Here is a 14,674-nt window from a genome sequence, read left to right as displayed (position 1 = left end):
AAATATAATTGAAATGACCATCCTAACTTTGTTATGTGAAGTCAGGTTCATAATAAAGCTGTGCCTGTAAAAAACACACAAAAAAATTTCTGTACACACCATTGCATTTTCAAAACTTAGTGCTATTTTTCTACTTCTTTTTTCTTGCCATCTTCAAGATAAATTTAGTATTTATGGCCCCATAAGTTTTTTCTTTCTTTCTTTCTTTTTGAAATGACCATCCTAACTTTGTTATGTGAAGTCAGGTTCATAATAAAGCTGTGCCTGTAAAAAACACACAAAAAAATTTCTGTACACACCATTGCATTTTCAAAACTTAGTGCTATTTTTCTACTTCTTTTTTCTTGCCATCTTCAAGATAAATTTAGTATTTATGGCCCCATAAGTTTTTTCTTTCTTTCTTTCTTTCTCTTTTTCTTTCTTTCTTTCTTTCTTTCTTTCTTTCTTTCTTTCTTTCTTTCTTTCTTTCTTTCTTAGGTTAACTTTCAGGTTTTTAAAATTTTTTTTTCTCATTGAGTTTATTGGTACATTTTAGGTATACAGTACAGTTATCAGTGGGATCTTGTACCTTTACACGACAGGTCTTATCCTTAAAGAAATGATAGACCTGCTTTAGTCAAGGTTTTTGAAAGACCAATGCTGCAAATCACCAGAGAGACATTTGATAAGATTTTCAGAAAAGGAACTACTAAAGATTTGTGACACTCGAATGCAAGTTGATTTTAAATTTCTATTTTTCTAAATCAAAAGTTTATATTGCTAATAAAATATAAATGCAGTTTATATTTCTAATATCATAGAAATGGCTTGCCAACGAGAATAGTTTGTAAATCCTAAACAGGCTTCCTGTAACCATGTGTTGAATTTCCAGCTGTGTTGAATCAGACTTTGATCCCTCTTAAGAAGATAAATGCAATATCTGCAGTTTCTAATGGCAGGGGTGGAGGGGAGATGTTCACATGAAATGTTAAAAGCCAAGTAAGTCCCTGTCCAGTTAAGAAATTGAATGCTCTGGGAGAAAGTAATTTTTTCATTGTCGCTCCCCCAATATTCATAGCCTTCACTTACCCCCCCTACACACATATAGAGGAAGAAGGAAAAGAAATGAGATGGTATTGTTAAATGCAGTTTGTAGGATTAGATTTGTTTCCTTCCCATAGAATCACTTTCCTCAATCAGCACTTTTATAAATGGTACACCTGCCTAATTAGAACAAGTTCTAGACTCTAGGATCCCGGTGTGAGCATTTCACTTAACTCCGCACAATTGATAGCTGTTATGGCTGATGTTCTTAGAAAGTCTCCTCTCCTCTCATTCCTTTGTAGCTAGGCTTTTATTGTTTTATAGTTCAGAATCAGCCTTTGATCATGGGGCTTTCCCAGTAGTGTGTGGTCATTGATAATTTTTTTGTTGTTTCTGAATGATCTTTTTAAATGTGAAAAGAAGGAATGTATTTTCTGAATGTATGTAGGGGTGCTTTTGAGTACTTGTGTTAGATTTTATTTACTTGCTGCTCCTCTTAAAATACAGCAAACCTTTATCTCTGTGATAAGGAGATAAAATACAGCTGTCACATTCAAGATCTCTGTACATTAACAATAATAAATCCCTTTGCCCAGAGTAACACAGAAGCTTAATCCACAGAGCCAGTGGGGATGATATAGTGCTCCCTCACAGAACCAATTACCCACAGAGAAGTATAATGAGCAGGGGAGGTGACACACTGAAAATCTATATCGTAGGAATAAAATTATGGCAAAATTGTTGCCCATGTAATGTCTTATAGTAAGTGTATCCCTAATTATCTTCTGGAAAAAATTACTTAGCATCTACTCAGGGCCAAAGTCAGGATGGATTTGCAAGAATTGGCTTAGAATAAAACAAAAGGGCACGATTGCAGAGAAAATGGCAATAGGCGTGTTGTAAAAAGAGTTCCGATGCCATGAAGCATCTGAAGAAGACCTGGGCTAGTCTGAGGGGTGCTGGGCGCCAGATCTTCTTACTGGAGGGCATGGCTGCACTGACCACGGTTACTGCAGGTACCCACAGGAGTGACATAACACTCTGGAAGAAAAGACGATTCAAATTGTTGCAGGAAATTCCTACATTTGGAATTATTGAGTTTCCAAACAAACAAGTCAAGTGGATTGCTGTAAGGAAAATCCTGAGTGTGCATGATCCGTATCCTAGTTAGAATTGAGCTTGGTCTCTTCAGCAGACATCAGTTGAATAAGTGGGTTAAGTGGCAAGGAATGAAGTCTAATTTTTTATTAGATAAGTGTCAAATAGAGTGCTGAAGTGGCAAGAAAGGATGTTACCACGTTCCTCAGAAAACAACAGGAGGGGTGTTCTTGTGATGCTGTCTGTTGTGAAGCTGTGGACAATAACTCATTATTAGTTACAAAGCAACAAAGATTGTAAAATAATTTTCTTTTTAAAACTGAAATGGTCTATGATCTTACATTTTTTTTAAAAAACTCATGTTTCAATATATTCTCTTATTTGGCTTCTTCCCTTTTTTCATTTTGTAGTACATACCGGGAATATTACCTAGGGGCCCACGTACCACGTAGGCACATATCCACTCCTTTAAAAAAAAAAAGGTACTGGGCATCCAGCTTGGGACGTTGTTCTTGCGAGGTAGGTGACGGAACCACTAAGGTAAATAAATCGCTGGCCCTCCTTTTCAAAATTTTATTTTAAGGCAAGACCTTGCTAAAATTACCAAGACTGGCTGAGTGTGATGGTGCATACCTGTAATCCCAGCCCTGTGAGGCTGAGGGAGGAGGATGGCTACAAGTTTAAGCCAGCAGAGGATACATAGTAAACTCAGGGCCACCTGACCCTCTGCCCCCACCCCCCAAAAGTAAGTTACCAGGGCTGACCTCAAATGTGCAATCCTCCTGCTTCAGTCTCTGGAGGAGCTGTAATTTTAGGGCTGCGCCACTATACCCAGCTTCTTTTTCTTGAGAAGGAAAGAGAGTAAGTGGTTGGTCAGAAGGTGTTAACCACAGCTATACACTTTGTATGGGAAACCAGTCATGGCCATAGATCTCTCTTAGACACAACTGCAATGACTAAATGAGCAAGCCCTACTAGTTAATTCTAGTAGAGAAATAATGTTCCTCCCACTTGATTTTTAAGCCTGTCATCCTGTCTTGTGAAATTGTGCCCTGGGTAGTATGTAGCATACATCATATACTGTCATTTATAATGTGTTCCAGAGTAAAAATCACAAATGGATGGATGGATGGATGGAATGGATGCATGCTATTATAGAACAGTAGAGCCCTCTACTGCTGTTGCTGCTTGCTTTCCTTGCCATGTTTATAATCATTGAGGATGTTTGTGAAAATAAGTGATAACAGTCAATATTTTAGGGCCTGTTGAATTGGATGGACTGCTTCTTAGTCTTCAAATCATTTTGTCCATTTGTTATTTGAGGCTCAGGCTTCAGCAAGAAAAAGTCTCTGCCCTTGTGATGGAGTTCATAACTTAATAGGAGAAACAAAATAAATAAGTTGTACATAATGTGCCAGGTGATGACTAGTGGCATGAGGAAAAGTGAAGCAAGGTGTGCAAGGCCTAAATAATGCCTGGAATATAGGACAGTCAAAGACAGCATGAAGGGCAAACCACAAAGAGAAGGAAGGTTTGGAGTCATCTGGTGCCTGGCTTAGTGGCCCTGTGGCCATAGGGAGGAGCTGCTGGGACTTGCCGTCAGGGCTTGTGTTCTGCACTAGTGAAACACTTGGGAAAGCCTTGCGGCAAGCAGCAAAACACCCACAGCTTCACATTTCAGCCCAATATGAGGAAGGGGCAGAAAATAAAGAGGTGCAGAAGAGGCTCTTTTGCACAGCTTGATTCGGAGTCGGTGAACTGAGTTGTCTGAGCTCAGGGGTAGACTTTGTCCAGTGCTGAATGAACTCTTTGATACTCAATGAATTTATATCCATCTTTGCTTTCTCTTGTGAGGTTACTCATTTAAGATTTTATGTGGGGGTTTTTTGATGTCTTTTATTTTTCTTTGAATTTTCCTTTATTAGTTACAGGCCTCTTGGCTCTCAGGTGAAGCATTTTATACCATTACTGTACTCTCTGATTAATTAAAAAATATTAAGATTAATACTCATCACAGGGACTCAGAATTGAAGTCTTTTATAGAGTAATTCTAAGCACCGAAACAATTCATTTGTGCTCATGTTTATTAACGAGTAAAGTTGCTCGGTCTTTTTGTTTTTATAGTCAAAGTGAATTTTGCAGTAATGGTAATAGTATTTGAATCAAACTTTGTAGTTAGCAAAGTATACACATTCTCAGGCACATTTGAACTTGCAGCAACCCCAGTGTGGGAGAACCCGGATGCTGTTCTGTCCCTTTACAGATGAGGCCACCTGAATCTGAGAGAGAAATGAAATCATCGCATATCTATGATGTACAAATGGGTGAAAAATGCTGAATTTTTTTTTTACACCAATAATTACTAAAATGGCTTGTTTTTAATAGTTTCAGGAGAGCTGTAGAGAACTGAAGCAGATCAATAGGGGATGATGCGCAGAGAGGGCTGTGTCCAGGATCATTGGAAACAGTCTGCACAGCCCCTTCTGTGTCACTCAGGAAAAGGATATGAGTTTGCATACCTCTGACTCTGCTTTAGTACATGAGTTTTCACTTTTTTATTTTTATTTTTTGTCCAGTTACTTAGACTGACATAACATAACTAACAAGCATGTTTTAACTTCAGGGAAGCAAGAAAAGTAGCCACTACCCAATGTAAAGCTTCTCAAAAGTGTGTTGTGCTGAATTTAAGGAATGTTTCTTAAGAAAAGGTGTGCACATGAGAGTTGGTGGGGGTGGGGGTGTTCCCAAAGACACTTTCAGTATCTTTTTAAGTATTATAGACTCAGTAAAACATCAGAGCTTGGAAAGGTCTCAAAGGTTCTCCAACTATATAATCATTAGAAGACCATACTGTATGAGGAAAGGGTGCTTGAAAAGTCCCAGATCCCCTGCCTAGCTTGAGTGTAGGGATTTTGTGGGCTGTCCAGATGGGGCCCATCCAGCCTTCTCTCCATGATCTTTTCTGATTACCAGGGCCTCTGCACCTCAAGAATAATCCAGCCCACAAATATTATGAAGGAGGAATGGGGGTTAGTGTTTAACGGCACAGTATAAGTCTGAGGAGTTAGAGAAGGTCGAAGTGGATGGTGGTGCTGTTTCTTCGACATGTTAATGTACTAAATGCCACTGAACTATACACATAACATTTGTTAAAATGGTTTTAAATATATTTTACCATTAATTTAAAAATACAAACAAAATGAAGGAGAAAATAAAATGTCCTTCCATTTTTTGACAACACAGAAAAGTCTTTTGGAAAGTTTTTGTGACATACCCTGTCAATCCTCATTTTATGTCTTGAAGCCACAGAGAAGAAAGGTAGGTAGCCCTTTCAGTAGATAGAGATCCTCAGCTTTCCCTTTCCCACAAGACTAACTGAGATTGAGTAGTGCCGATTCCTTCACTGCATTTCCTTTGAATTCTGGTCAGATAAGACTCACACATTGCAATTGGCTGGTCAGCCTTTTAAGTCAAGTCTTTCTCCATCTCCTGAACCCTTCCTCTGTTTTTCGCTTGCTTGCTCTCTTATCTCCCTTTTAATTTATGTAATGAAGAAACTGGGTCATTTGTCCTCTAGGGTTTTGGTACCACCATCTCCCTGCTTCATAGATTAATATAATCCTCTGTATTTCCTGTGAATCAGTAATTGGATTGACACTATGTTTTATTAGTGTTAATAATCCAACTATATAATAATTCATTCTCCACCTCTTGAAAATGGAAGGATACTATCTTATTACTACCTCTCCCACTTTTTGTTTGGAAAAGTTGTCAACACACAGAAAATTAAAGGAATAACAGTGCAAATGTGTATATACCCTTAAAATACATTTGCCATCTATTAACAATGGCCACAGTGACTTTCTCTCATGATCTCTGCATGTTGAGGCACAGACACACTTATGTTTTTCCACCCTCTGGATTATTTGAGGGTTACAGGCATCATGATTTCTAAATATTTCATATGTAGCCCAAGAATAAAGACATTGCCCTGTATAACCACCATGTGTTCACTCAATAAACTTATATTTGTGTATTTGTTTTATATATTACCGAATGTTAATATATATTCTCCCATTTATTTCAAAAACATCCTTTAGAGCTGTAGCTGTTTTTTTAAAAATTCAGAATCCAACCAATGATCATAAATCTTACTTCATTGCCACTTCAGTTGCCTAACTTGATTCAGCCCTTCTGGTGATGGGAGGTTGGAGGATCTTACAGGAAACTGACTTTTTTTTGTTTTGTTTTGTGTTTTGAGACAGGGTCTCACTAGGTAGTTGAGACTGACCTGGAACTCACTATGTAGCTCAGGCTGGTCTCGAACTCAGCGATTCTCCTGCCTCAGCCTCCTGAGTGCTGGGATTACAGGTGTGCACCACCATGACTGCCTGACAGTGACATTTTTTAAGGAATCCTGGTGATTTTTTTTTTTTCCTCCCCTACTCAGGTCCTTGTGCTTGTGAAGCAGGCAGTGGAACCACTGGACTAAATCTCTGACCCTCCTGGTGAATTAATTTACAAAATATCCTTGGTTTGGATTTGCCTTACTGTTTTCTTTGATTAAATTCCCTGCAAATAGATGATGCTAAGCCCTTCAGTACAGCACTTAGAAGCACATGATGACAATTTGTCCCATATTGTAAAGATGTCAACCAGATTTGGGGGGGGCTTTTTCCTATTATAATTAGTAATTTAAAATGACATTAGTGGTTGCCTTTATAGTACTTTTTCTAATATGCCACTTGTAATGGGGGGAACTGGAAGAGATTTTTGAGCATTTTAGTAAATAACTTGCCACTTATGGAAAGACAATTTTTAACCGTTTTGTTTTTCTGAAAAAGGGTAGCAGGGTAGCAGCACAGGTGGCCCTTGGGAAAGAGACTGGCTTCACACTTGAACCTGTGTGACTTTAGAGAAGTGACTTAACCTCTCAAGTCCTCAATTTCTTCTCTAAAATGAGGAAGATGTACATACCTGACAAGGTGATGAAGGTGATTAAATGGAATGGTGTACAAGGGGCCCCTGACTTTCAGCTTCCCCGTGGCCATTGCATGGGGGAGGAGAAAGAGGTACTTCCTGAGTAGAATACACTGGTCATTTTTATCTTCAGACGCATCCGTGAGTATTGTTCTTGGAATTACTTTAAAGTAACCAGACATGTTGATGAACAAATGTGGTCAGCACATTAGGTGCCTTTGTGAGATTTCACAGAAGTAAAGAATTTGGAAATTTGAGTTCTGTTTTCAAACCTCTTAAATATCACTTGTCTGTAGTAGCTAGGTATGGAATCAAATTGCCATTTACTGAGACCTTTCTGACTGCAATCCATTTTACTTTATTAACAAGGGATTATTTTTTAAAACAATTTATAGTCTGATTGAGAATAGTAAATCATAATAATTCTGTGACCCATTTACATGCATTACTGTAAAAGTCTCATTTCATACAAGTGACAGTTTTTTAAAGTTAATTAGGCTCGGCTACACTGAGGTTAGCAAAAAGTGCTTTGAATGATCAATAATTCAGCAGGGCAGACATTTCTGTATAATGCAGTGGTTTTATAGAGTATTGTGAGATAGTTATCCTTAAAATAAATGGTCGTGAGCATACATCAGCATGGTAGGGTTCACTTGAACGTGGCATGAAGTGATAGCATCTCAGCTTTCTGTGATTGGACAGAGTGTGGGACATCAGTCTTTCTGGCCATGAACTACTAGCAACCTTTGTCCTTTGTGTTACCTTTGGTTAAAAACGAAAAATGAGCATGAATGCTGGCTGATGGCCACGTCTCTTTTAGAGCTAAAAATTCATCTGGGAAAGAAAAATGGGATTGCAGATTTAGATTTGTTTCATTGCGTGAATGATATGTGACATTTTGTAAATTATTTATCACTGCAAGGATGGTGGCAAAGGCTTGAACATTGTTCTATCAAATGAAAGCAGGAATCCCATTAGTAGGAGGGCTATGTTTTAGCTAGAATCTATCAGGGGAATGTTGTCACTTTAAAACCAGATTGTTCTTTTAATTGCTATTTAAAGGAACAAAAGTGTTCCCAAGGTACTGCAGTTGAGCAGTTGCAAGTAATAACTATGGATCCATAATTATGCAGTGCTGATTATCTGGCATTTAAAAAACTGTGGCTGGAGTCAGTGACCAATTTGTTTTAGCTTGACTTTTTTTGGTTTTCTAGTACAGAATGTATTATAATCTGCCTTTTTTAACTGGGGCTACAGAAATACATTTCATAGCTACTTCAAAAAGTAGAGCCTGGGCACATTACAAGAACAAATTAAGCTGAAAATAAGGGCAAGATAATGAACACTCATGCTGTAAGCTGAAATTAATAGTCATATTAAACAATTTTGTCAATGCTCGGTCATAAGATGAACTCTTGATTTATGACATGTTGTCATGGTGAACCAAGGCATTTGTTGAAATCATTATAACCATTTGAAATATTATCTTAATATGAGGTAGATTTTTTTTTTTAAACTAGCATATGCTGCTTTATTCAGTTAGTAAATGTATTTTAAGTGCCTACTGTGAACCAGGCAGTAGATTGGGCATTTGGGATTGAGTGGCTGAACAAATGAGGTTTATTCTATGAGGATGTATAGTTAGAGAATTAGACCTAGCCAAATCTTGTTTTTGATTTACATTTTAAAACATTTGTGATTATGTTGGATTTTCTTGCCCTGAATTTTTTATTCTCAAGTTTAAAATGTAAAGACGTAGTAACGTTCAGATGCCTAGCAGACAACATGTGTGAAGGCTTGGAATATGCAATAAAATTTCAGTTTTTATACAGTTTTGGTTGTTCAAAATAATGTGACCAGATCTGTAGGCACAGTCAGCTATATTTATATGGATGGGAACACTAGCATTGCTGGTAGTAGTAAATAACAATGGAGACACTAAAATGTATGTAGATTTATACATTGTTAAAAGCTATTTCCATATGGAGAGTTGAAGGGTGCTAGGGGGTTAGACAAATGTTTTCTTGTTTCTTTTATAAAGTGGGAGTATCAGAGATTGAGAGTTTTATCTCCTTTGTGCTCTGGTGTGGTGTGGATTCCTTCAGAAGACCTTGGTGCCAGGAAAGCCTTGTTTATGGTTTTTTATTCTGGAATTTTAGTTCTTGCTATGTCACTTAAAAAGATACCAACATTTCAGGTCTGATAAGTGAATAATACTACCTGCATTACAACATTTGGTAAAGTTTTCTTAAATAGTTTGACTTGACTAGATGATATTCATAGGCTATCATGTTCAGTAGATAGATGAATCAATTTATTATAGGCATGCAGAGTATGGGAATCATTGAGATTTCAAATGAACTTTTAATAATGTCCATTTCAGAAGCTTATATAATAAGCTTTATAGTTCTTAGATTTCATTGGTCTAATAAAAATTACTTCTGGATCTTATACATTACATTTTATTATATTGTTCAGATAATGCTTTAAGATATTTCAAATACTTTAAGATATTTAAAATTATAAAATGTTCCTTTGAATTTTTTAGTATATGTGCTGCCGAAGCAAGCACTCTTTGAATTTTTAACTCAGCAGATTTTCTTTGTTCAAGAAATATGTAAGGTGCATATGATTTTAATGTTTTATATTTTTAAATGAAAGCTAATTTTTTTTTTTTTTTTACTTTAATTTGTCTCAGCCCCGTGCTGATCCCATTCCAATATGTAGCTTCTGTTTGGGGACTAAAGAATCCAATCGTGAAAAGAAACCAGAAGAACTCCTGTCCTGTGCAGATTGTGGCAGTAGTGGTAAGTTATATTTCTGTGTGTTTTGTACAGTGGCAAATTACTCTAGCTTTATGCTATTGATCTATTAAAACTACATGATACTTATTGAAAATAATGACTTGGTAGTGTGATAGGTTTTAAATGTAAAAGGAAAAGGAAGGTAGAGGGGGAAACGTGAATATATTAGCATTGACAAATATCAGTGTTTCTAATCAACCTTCAATTTTATACCAGCATTGATACTGCAGAGTGGAGACTTTGAAGTAGTAGATAAATTTAGGGCAGAGATTTATTTATTAAGTCTGGGTTTTCTTCCCATGTTGCTAGTCTTGTCTTGGTAACCCTGGGTTCAAGCACTCCCATCTCAGCTTCCCAAGTAGTAGGGACTACAGGTACACATAGCTCAAGATTGAGAATTTTAAGCTTTCAAACCAGCTGAACACAGCCTGAACCACTTTTTACTGTAACCTGAAGTCTCACTTTAAGATTCTTGAGTTGGAGCCTATAGTATTTCAGGTCATGACACCTACTGGTTAAATGTAATATTACAGCCCAGCTCTGTGTGAATCCAAATGAAAGGATTCTGAACATTTCACTGAAAGAATCAAGAAATCAAGCATGACAGAAATTCTGGTTAGGGGCCCGGGGTTTGGCTCAGTGGTTCTGCTGCCTGCCTAGCAAGCTCAAGGTCCTGAGTTCGATCCCCGGTACACCCCCCTTCCACCCACCCACCCGCCAAAAGAAATTCCAGTTGCCTAGAAGAAGATAAGGAAAAGTTGCTCTGGGCAGAAGGTGTGCACTAAAATGAAGGAATTGCTGAGTAGGAACACTGGGCTGTTGACAAATTACAGAACTTCAAATGGTACATGCCACCTCTGCCTTTTTCTCTCCATGAAATTTTAAAATTTCATGCCTCCAGTTTTATGGTGGAAATTTAAAAGCAAATTATACCCACATTTAAAATTGTTCTTTTAGTTTTAAGTCATCCTTTCTGTTAATCAGGTTGCCTTCCTGAAACCCTGTCTGACTGTCCCTTACATACGTATCAACAGATGGAATAATACCTGTTAGGATTTTTCTTTTTCTTTTTTGGAGGAAGCAACGCTTGTGATCGAACCTGCAGTCACATGCGTGCTGCATGCTAAGCATGCATGGTACCATACAGCTTACCCCTAGTCCAGGATTTTAAAAAATTAATCATTTATGTTAATCTGAAAGTTATTTTTTTTCTAGTCCACTGAAAACTTTCTCCTCAAAGTATTATTTTTAAAATGATGACTGAGAGTTGGGTGTATACCTCAGTGGGGTGAAGCACATGCCCAGCATGTACAAGACCCTGTGTTTGATGCCGTAGTGACACAATAAATAAAAAATGAAATCGATGAATTAGTATTTCTGTAGTTGTAGTTACCTTTAAAGACAATAATCCTAGGTATAGTGGGGCACGCCTATAATCCCAGCACTCTGGGAAGCCAAGGAAAGAGTTTGAGCCCAGATTGTGCAACTCAGTGACTTAGTAAGACATTATCTCAATTTTTTAAAAATAAGGGCCAGGGATTTAGCTCAGTGGTGCCACTGCCTGCCTTACAAGCTCAAGGTCCCTAGAGTGTGATCCCTGATACAGCCAGAGATGTATATTGGCGTAAAAGCCCTGGGCTCAAATCCCAGTATTCCTGTCTTCCCCCATCCCCAAAGATGCCTACTTGGGGCCTTGGGTTATACCTGCCCTGCATCATTGAAAAACAAAACCAGAACTCATCCCTGAAAGGGACCACAGGACATACTCATTTAGCATACACTCATTTCACTCATAGAGTGTAGCAGATAACAGGAAACTCAGCAGCCACCCACAGCCCAGTTTCTCGACTTCAAAGTAGTTATTTAACCATTTCGTTCCTTAGGGTTAGCCTTGATTTTCTCATTAGAAAATTGGGGATAATGGTATAGCACCTATCTCTTGAGTTTCATGGGAAGTAAATGTGAGAACAGAAGTAAATAGCTTAATACAGGGTCTACAAGAACTATGTAAGTGTACTGTGTGAGTTGGCTGTTATCATTTGTCATGTTTGATGTTGTCCTTGATTGCTGCAAGTAATTGAAAATCTTTTCGCCCTTTATGACAGGTGCTTGATAATTGGATAGAGGCAATGTTCCATTCTGAGGAATGACAGTGTTGTGTAATGATTCTTACTCCTCCTGGAAAGGTTTGACTTGATAGGCCCTCGGTGGTTCAGCAGCTTCTAGGACCTGATCGGGAGGGGCGAGCCTTTTGAAATACGACATTTCAAACCCAGTTTGAAAAATGCATTCCGACAGTCTTTTTGATGGACTATATTTACAGGTGCATTAAAATTATTTTACCTGGCCATGGTATCATGGATAGTGACAAAAGTACATGGAAACATTATTTGTGTGTTCGGTTTAATAAATTTCAACCCTCTAATCCCCCTGTTTTTTTGCTGGTGAAGTGGGGGCCTCATTCATCAGTTCTGATTCTGGAGTTATCTTTTGGGTTTTCTCACAAGGCTTGTTCTGAATGCATTATTCTTTTTTGGTAACTGCTTGATCAATTTAGTGGTATTCACTTGTGTAGGGTTTACCTATTGTAATTTTAAGGCGATATTTTAAAAATACTCTTTGCTGTTTTGTTTCTTTATTATCTATTTATCTGGGTTCCTAGACAGATTACAGACATACTTAATGTGGGAAGAAAAGTCCCCTTCATATATTTCCTTACCCTGGTGATACTTACTTGAGTTAGTAAGGAATTCAAGATTGTTATCTTCTGGCTCCTAACTTCAAGGCCTCCTTCATAGGATATCAAATTGTAATTCTAGAGAGTAGACCCCAGACTTTCTGATGTAATCAATCTCTCTTCATCTTTCCAGATTGAACAACTGCCAAATAGGAGGGCTGATCTCCTTTACACTTTAAGGTCACCAAAATTTGTTTTTTTACTGAAGCTTCTTTTCATTCATACTTTTTAAAGGTCAAGTCAGGAGTGCGTGGGTATAGTATTCTGCTTTCTCTTCTCAAAAAATACCGTCTTGTTTTCTCTCTAATGATCAGAGACAGATGGTTTGAGGATATTTGCTACAGGGCTAGTGTTACTGAAGTCATCTTTGAGCCAATCTCTCCCCCTGGCTTCGGGTAGAGAGAACCAAAGGTTGTGGAGTCCAGGTATGGGTCATGACAGAAATCCAAGCCAACAGGTATTTGTTCAAGATAGAAGATGCTTCTGAGTGTCTCTGTGGACCCTATTGTGGGATCAGGCTTTTGCTTTGAGGTTGACTTACTCTTCCCTGCGTGTGCAATGCAAGTCTGGATTTTGCTACTTCAGTGAGATAGAACTTTTGGACTTTACTCAGTGTATTGCTTTGTAAACATATATACTGAATCTGGTAGATCAGATCAGTGGGCTCTATTCTTTCTCTTTAAATGGGAGAGGAAGGGTTGGGTTTGTTGGCACTGTAATGCCAGCACTCCAGAGGCCGAGGCAGGAGGATCACCGCAAGTTTGAGGCCAGCTTGGGCAACATAGTGAGTCCAAGAACAGACTGAATTACAGAGTGAGACCGTGTCTCTTAAAAGAATAAGTGAATGAATGAATGAGTGGAAAGGTCAAACTATGGTTTGTTTTAGAGAATTTGGGAGTTCTTATAGTTTTAATGTTCTGTTGTGATGCTTGGTAATGATAAAGATAAAAAAATATGATGAACTCTCCTTCAGATGTGTCCTCTGGTCCTGGCAGGAAGCCCCCTCATCAGAGTCAGTCCATCACCTCAAGAGGAATTTATAGATTGGTTGGTACCCCCAGGCAACTTTGCAGAAACGGCTGCTTTCTCACACTCAGAAGAATCCATTGGTTTTAGGATTGAATTGAGATTGTTTGTAATGATCAAAGGGATCCCTAACATAAGATGTTTATATGAAGAAATACCCATAGCAGTATAAAAGCACAAAAAGGAAATATTGATGCAGCGCATAAGGAAGAACATTCTGAAATGTGTTTCCCATATGTGCCTGGTGCTCTTTAGTGGCTTCTATCTGAAGTACCATTTATATGATGTCACGTTTAGACTCCACTTAGATTTCGTAGATGCAAGTAATAAATGTTTCTTTCTGCTTACATCATAAAGTAAAACCATTTCAACATTTTTCTATTTTTGAGATGACTCTCTGCTCAAATAGTCAGAACTTAACTTTTTCCTGCTAAAAGATTTTTTTTTAATGATTCATCTTTACATGTAAAAATGTGAGTTGGGGTGCATTCTTCAAGGAGGCCCACAGGTAGAGTCCCCACTCGGTGTTCGTTTCTCTTCTGTTGCTGGCTGGCTGTGTACCTACAGATTGCCTGATCTGTACAGTGAGAAAGAAGGTCTAAACCCTGTATCTACAGGGCTATTGTGAGCATTTAATGAAATACTGATACAAAGATGATTATTAACTTTAACATATTAGACGAACATTAAAGATTATTCTGGCCACCAGCAATCAGGTAGTTTTCAGGTCCCTGGGAATGTTGAAAGTAGGAAGTGCTGTTACTTGACTTTCATGGATCAGCCTACTTTGAAATTAACACTGTTATATTCTCTTTGCCTCATTAAGAACAAATTATATTTAATTAGCTTCCCATAACTATTAGATATTATACCAAATGAATTTTGTGTCTGCTGCTCAGATTGCTGGGTGGTTAAATCTTACTTACAGATGAGTTGTGTGCATTTGTGTTTTCAAATTAGCAAATCAAAGATAAGTGTACAGTTCAACAGTACAGCATCATCGTAA

At 37.8% G+C, this 14,674-nt stretch overlaps 1 protein-coding gene across 2 annotated transcripts in view; it reads left to right on the top strand.

The window, feature by feature from the left end:
* Kat6b (lysine acetyltransferase 6B) overlaps positions 1-14,674 on the top strand; it is a 169,509-nt gene that overhangs the window by 98,635 nt on the left and 56,200 nt on the right. For both annotated transcript variants that reach the window (XM_010607309.3, XM_010607319.3), the window contains exon 3: positions 9,800-9,908. In XM_010607309.3, coding sequence (XP_010605611.1) covers positions 9,800-9,908 — 109 coding nt within the window. The remainder of the gene's footprint in view (positions 1-9,799; positions 9,909-14,674) is intronic.

This window comes from Fukomys damarensis, unplaced genomic scaffold, assembly GCF_012274545.1.
Source record: "Fukomys damarensis isolate Sample0158 unplaced genomic scaffold, DMR_v1.0_HiC HiC_scaffold_20, whole genome shotgun sequence".
NCBI lineage: Eukaryota > Metazoa > Chordata > Mammalia > Rodentia > Bathyergidae > Fukomys > Fukomys damarensis.
The sequence above is the reverse complement of the archived record's forward strand: the minus strand, read 5'-3'. Positions and strand labels throughout refer to the sequence as shown.